The sequence below is a fragment of the Hordeum vulgare genome, chromosome 7H (genome assembly GCF_904849725.1).
Source record: "Hordeum vulgare subsp. vulgare chromosome 7H, MorexV3_pseudomolecules_assembly, whole genome shotgun sequence".
Taxonomy (NCBI): Eukaryota; Viridiplantae; Streptophyta; class Magnoliopsida; order Poales; family Poaceae; genus Hordeum; species Hordeum vulgare.
In genome coordinates, this window is record NC_058524.1 from 130,901,131 (window position 1) to 130,907,875 (window position 6,745).

A 6,745-nucleotide genomic window follows, 5' to 3' on the forward strand; every position below is an offset into this window, starting at 1 on the left:
TGGCACTTAAATAAAGTAAATCTAGCACGATTCTCCCTAGATACTACACAGTCACAGTCACAGTCACAGAGCACTCCAAACAACCTCTGCGCAGCAGTATTAAGAAAACTAGAAAGAGGCAAGTCTTCAGATCAAAGTCAATTGAAAGAACAAAGACAAATCTGTATGTTCACACACCTGTTGAAAGTAAAGTTGTGAACCAAGGATTGCAAATTATGAAGATAATAAACTTTTCGTATATTCTCGAGGTTCAGTTAAGATGAAAAGGATAGATAGAAAGGGCAGAGGAAAGAGCTAGGAGGGAACAAGCAATGGACCCCTTAAAGAAACATATATGTTCAGATGGAAAGACATGAAGGATATCGACAGGCTTTCTTGGATGTTTGTGCAAGTTGTATCATGGCTTGCCAATAATACAAGGTAGTATTGCTATTGCTATTCGGTAGGCATGGGTGTAGTAAATATGCTGTAATCTGAGATTATCTGAACCCACCACCACATTTTTTCCCACATAAGTAAGTTGCGCTGCTCCGAAGTAGGTAGGAGTGTAGAAAATAACTAAATGCTTTTTCCGTTTCTAAATATAAGTCTTTCTAAATATTTCACTAGTAAACTACATATAAAACAAAATGAGTAAAATTAGACTTTAAAATATGTCTATATACATTCGTATATAATATTATAGTAAAATTTTTAAAAAAACTTATATTTAATAACGGAGAGAGTATGCTGCATGAAGCTGGACGAGTAGCCTGCAGAAAAGGACTGCCGCGCTTTTATGGCCACAACGGCGAAGCGTCGGCCATTTGAAACGGTCCACGTTTTTGTCCACATGGGATATTTGTGGGCTGGGACTGCGATTTGGCTTTCAAGTTTAGTTCTTTATCTTGTCCACTTCCCCCTTGCTGTGGGGTGGGACTGTGGACCAAGACTAGCGCCGTTTACCAGTTCATCTCAGTCTTGCCAACCCACATATAGGCTACAATCTTTAGAGAAAAGCCAGAGATTTGCAAAGGAATTTCAGAGCCATGGCGGATGCCGGAGAGCAGAACGCCAATGGCAGTGGCCCTGCAGCTGCAGGCAACACTCCCGTCCAGCAGCCGGCCAGCGCCGCCGAGGCCGAGCTCCTGTGGAAGCTGCGCAAGTACCTGGTGCTGATGGCCATCCTCGTGGCGGCCATCACGTTCCAGGCGGGGCTGGCCCCGCCGGGCGGCTTCTGGCAGGACAACGACGAGCACGGCCACGTCGCCAGCGACATCGTGATGAGGTACAGCTACCCCAGGCGGTACCATGTCTTCTTCTACTGCAACACGACGGCGTTCGGGGCCTCGCTCATGGTGCTCATACTGCTCCTGCTGAGGGAGCTGACCGGCAAGGTGGTCTGGCTCCGCGCGCTCCAGTTCGCCATGATTCTGGGCTTGCTGGGGCTCATGGGGGCCTACGCCGCTGGGAGCTGCAGGGAGGTGAGGACCTCTGTTTACATCTGGGTGTTACTAGTTGGCATCTTCGCCTATGTCACACTCCATGTGGTATTCTTCAAGCATCTGGCACCTAAGAAGCTGCAAGTTTTATTATCGGGTATTAGTGGAAGTTGGAAGAGAACTCTGGGGAACATTTTCATGCCATCAAAAACAGACATGGCAATAGATATGCAAGAGGCACCAGTCCGGATGGAAGTAGTGGACCTTGAAAGAAGTCGCAGCTCGGATCTCGTTCTTGCAGAAGAAGAGAAGAGAAAAAAGGCGGAAGAGGCTGCAAAGAAGAGAGAGGAAGAGGAAAATCTTGAAAGAAATCGCAGCTCCTTGCTGGTTCTTGCCACATTGGTAGCAACCGTGACATATGTCGCAGGGCTAACCCCTCCAGGTGGCTTCTGGTCTGAGGGTGATAATAACCACATTGCTGGTGATCCGGTGCTCCGAGACCATTATCCACGCCGATTCAAGGCCTTCTTGATCTGCAATGCCACTGCTTTTGCTGGATCCCTTGTCATCATCATCATGGTCCTCAGTCAAACAGCGGTGAATCATGTTGTCAAGTCAAATGCTCTGCGGTTGTGTGTGGTAGTTAGTCTCATTGGGCTTATGGGGGCATATGCTGCTGGAAGTTGCAGGGAGGTACATACATCTATCTATGTCTTTGCACTTGTTGGTGCAGTCTTGCTCTACCTCATCATTCAGTGTATTGAACCTGCTCTGCCTAAGTCAGCATATGTTGAAGACACCATCAAACGTGTAAAAGCGAAAAATAAAGAAATGGTTCAGAATCTGAGGACTTTCATCGGCAACTTGTTAGAACCTGCCATACCAGTGCAAGATCAGTCAGGCAACCGCACTCCAGTGACTGATGGTAAGGATGATTTCCAGAAGTTGCGCACATACCTTCTATTGCTTGGCATCCTTGCCGCCACAGTCACCTTCCAAGCTGGGATGAATCCACCAGGAGGCTTTTGGACAGATAACAGTGATGAGCATATTGCTGGTGATCCAATTTTGGAGGCCATCAGTCCCAAGCGCTACAAGGCATTCTTCTATTGCAATGCCACAGCATTTGTAGCCTCTTTGGCCATCATCATCCTACTCCAGAGCCAGTTGATTACCATTCATGCCATGAAGCGACATGTACTGCAAACAGCGATGACACTGGTGCTCTTTGGTCTTATGGGAGCCTACGTTGCTGGAAGCAGCAGGAAGTTCTCGACATCCATTTATGTGTTCGTCCTAGTCCTCCTGGTGTTCGCCTATGTTGTACTTCATATTCTATATGTACCTCCCAATCTCAAGATATGGTGGGAGAGCATAACAGGGGCTTCTGGACCTACGGATATTCCAGAAGACAAAGATTTGCGGAAGAGGCGGAAGTTTCTGATATTGCTCGCAATTCTAGCAGCTTCTATCACATACCAAACTGGTATAAGCCCACCAGGTGGCTTTTGGACTGATAAAAAAAATGGCCACCGAGCAGGTTACTCAGTGTTCCGTGACGAGTTCCGAGACCGCTATAGGGTGTTCTTCTACTTCAATGCTACAGCTTTCATGGCATCCCTGGCAGTAATTCTGTTGCTTGTTAACAAGAGGATATGCGACAAAGGTCTGAAGTGCTATGCGCTGCGTGCATGTGTACTGGTTGATCTGATCAGCCTCATTGGTGCTTTTGCTACCGGAAGCTGCAGAAAAGTGTCAACATCTTTCTATGTCATTCTCGTTGTTCTTGCAGTATTTGTCTATGTCATTGTTCAAGTCCTGGTTCTGAAATTTGCAAAAGAAAAGGTGAATTGCTTGCTGCTGGCACGGATGTTCAAGTTCAAAGCTGAGCCTTCTGAGCACGAAGATTCATCAACGAATCGCACGACAAGCATAGGTGATACTGATAGTAAGAGAACAGAGCACAAATGGCGCAAAGATTTGATGCTGATTGGAACTCTTGCAGTCACTGTCACATACCAAGCTGGTCTGCTTCCGCCTGGAGGAGTTTGGCCTGATGACAAGGATGGCCATTTTGCAGGTGACCCAATCCTCCATGATACCAACCTAACACGATACAAGGTATTCTTCTATTGCAACGCCACAGCATTCATGGCCTCAATGGTAATGGTCATCCTCCTACTGAACAACACAATAAGCAAGTACAAGAGATCTCTCTTTGCCATGAAAACAGCAATGGTATTGGACTTGCTTGGTTTACTTGGGGCATATGCCGCGGGCAGCTGCAGGAAGTTGAAGACATCTGTGTACATTTTTGCACTCGTCATTGCTGTGATCATCTACATCGTCATCCATGTCTTGTTGTCATTTGACGAATTGGGAAGCTTAGTGAAGGAGAAGGGGAAAAAGTGGGTGCAACGTTTGAAAAGGTTCTTCAATTGCAACGATTCAAGCAATGAACCATCTGATGGGGAACCAGGACAAAGTCGTCTGCCTGTGAAAGAGTAGTCTCGGTTGTGACATTTGTTGAGTCTATCATGAGATAGACACAACCTCCAAAGTTGTAATTTGTGTTTTTCTTGCTCAACGCCGTCACGTAATATTATTTGGTGCATTCTTTGAATGTGGGCAAAAGATAATACAAATGACAACTGTGAGCTGTGAAGTAGTTCTCCTCTCTTGCTTTACAATTTGTGGAATTGCCTTCTGAAGTGAAACTTGTTTGCCTGGATAGCCATGCATGAACAGTCACGTCATATGGGAACCCAGGGATGCAATATTTGTAGTGGTGGAGGATGCTAATTGATAATATCTAAATTTGCAGTAACAACAAAATAACCACCTAGCGGAGAGGGGCAAAACACCCTCCATACTCATTTCTTGGAACATACTTGAAAGAGAGAAATATGAGTAGTCTTCTAAAGCGAGGATATGTATCTTTAGCTAAATATATTCCCTCCATTCTTTAATGGTAATAATGTTAAAGTCACACAATATATATACTATTAATCTAATGTATGGTCAAAGTTTAATTTTAAAATGCATGCACACCTTATTCATTCGAATGGATGGAGTAACTCTTCGAAAATGAAGCAATTCAGTGGGTTACTACAGGACGTGTCAGCAGCATTTTATCAGCACAGAGACATTGATACCTTCATTGGATTCTGAGTTGTTCTTGCGTGTAGATGATGTTCAAGTATGAGGATATTTTGGGTATGCAATATTTCTACATATTGTACATCTCTACTTTTATAAATAAAATTTCAAGGCGCGCTGGAGGAGCGTGGGAAGATACTTCTTACCGAAAAAGGGTTTCCCCCACTTTGTATTTCAAAGCAATCAAATATTGCTGGGGCGAACAGCACATCAAGCCCAAAAAACAAAAAAGAAACAAATCCCAACAACGGCAGTTCGATAAAGAGCGGATGACCCGCCACCGCTGCGCCTTCCTGAGACAAACCACCACAGCCCGAGGCTCCGATCCGTCACGTGCCAAGCAGCACCTCCAAGAAGGGATGCGACGTCGACCACGCTGCTGCCCGGACGAGTCCTAGGGTTTCCCCCGGCACAAGGAAGGGGGTAGCGGATGGCTACCACCGACATCCTCCAGGAAGGAATGGTGGCACCCGCCGGTGTCACCGCATCGGAGCCGGACGAACCGGCAAGGATTTCTCTCGCACTCCAAACCTGACCGCCCAATCGGAGCGGACCAGCCAAACCACCGCCCAACCCCATGCACCATCACTGAATGCCACCATCCATGTTGTCTCATTAGGAACACCATCACGAGGCCAAGAAGACCGGAGAGAGGCGCCAAACGACGGACCAGCAGCCTTGAAGCCGAGCGGGAGGAGATCCACCTCCACCGCCGACGTGCGGGAGGCCCGCTCCTCCGGCACCTCCCCGGTCGACACGACAGTAGGGCATGCCAGGAGACCTCTGGCTCAGCCAGGTCCGAAACGGGCCTGCTAAGCCCCACCGACCATTGTGTAGCGGGCAGGCGACGGCGCCGCCAGCACCCAACCGCTCATCGCGGCTCCCCCGCCTCCCGAAAGATCCGCCACAGACCCGCTCTGCCGTTGGCCCGCCCAGGCCCCGCAGGGGCCAGTTCTTGGCCGGGAGGCCGCCACCAGGTTGCGCTGCAGCGTTACCCTGCCGCCGTCGCTGTTCAGCTGTCCGCCCACGCCGCGCTGGGGAGCCCCCCCGATGCAGCTCCGCCCCGCGCCAGAGAGCCACCGGGAGGGGAAGGTCAGGGGGCGGCCACCACCAGCGACCCTGGGCCAGGCCGGCCGCTGGTGCCAGGGACGGTGGCGGAGAGGAGAGGGAGAGGGGGGCGGGGGGCTGGAGGAATGGAAGGCTGGCCGCCGCCGGTCGCGGGAGAGGGTTTGACGCGGTGGTGGTGTGGTGGTGCTAAAGCTTAGTACCATACCCGGAAGATACTACTTCAAAGATAGAGAAACATGGCAAGAAAATTCTTCCTTTCCTTTTTGCAAGAGAGAAAGGAGTAGATCCTTGGATCCTTGGCGGGACTACCAGGACCTCCCGTCCTGGTTTCTACGATGAAATTCCACCAACAGGGCGGATGAGGAAGAGCCCTTGTCAGTGTCTGATGAATTTCTCTGTGACACGGCTCGTCTTGGCGAAGTGCCAGGAGATTGTGCAAATAACACTGCTTCTCAGCTTGCCAAACTAATCTGTGGCCTAAACTCAGTGGAATGCTTGGGATGAGGACCTAATTTTGGGAGATGCAGAATGCCAGGTTGGACAGTGCATCTGCTTAAATGCTCTAAATGATTTTGCTTCAGTGTGGGCCTGCCATCAACATTAGAAGCCAGTGAAAGCTAAATGTCCAAGTGAAAAGAAAAATATCCATGAATAACAACTGAGTGTAGGACCAAACATTTATTCATTCGAGGAAGACTAGGATAACAGAATAACAGAACCTGTATAAACCGTTACTATCTGCCCCAGCAATGAAAGAAACTACTCCCTTCGTTCCATAATATAAAAGCGTTTTTTAGTAGTTTGCATTCATCGCGTACTAGTACCAGGGTAGAACCCCCTGGTAACACAAGTGCCTGCAGATCAGGGGAGTGGGCACAAGGTTTATTGTGCAGTTATAACCTATATTAATGCATGTATTCCCAAAATTGATAAATAAAGTGATTCCAATTTTTGGTTGGAAATAGCTGTGCCTATATGTTTGAATCACGCGATCTATGCACCGGATGGCCCTCAAGCAAGTAGAGGAACGGTATAGTTAAGTTAATACATCTGGTTCCGTTTTAGGGATTAGTTTGGTATACCTCATAATGTATAAT

The 6,745-nt window shown here is 48.0% G+C and overlaps 1 protein-coding gene across 1 annotated transcript; it reads left to right on the forward strand.

The window, feature by feature from the left end:
• Positions 1–867: 867 nt before the first annotated feature.
• Positions 868–4,089, forward strand: LOC123411674. Its single transcript, XM_045104636.1, has one exon. The coding sequence runs from the start codon at positions 1,029–1,031 to the stop codon at positions 3,927–3,929; it is 2,901 nt and encodes a 966-aa protein (XP_044960571.1). The 5' UTR covers positions 868–1,028; the 3' UTR covers positions 3,930–4,089.
• The last annotated feature ends 2,656 nt before the right edge of the window (positions 4,090–6,745 follow it).

Coding starts and splice junctions, on each gene's coding strand:
- LOC123411674 (XM_045104636.1), top strand. CDS start 1,029: ATGGCGGATGCCGGAGAGCAGAACGCCAATGGCAGTGGCCCTGCAGCT.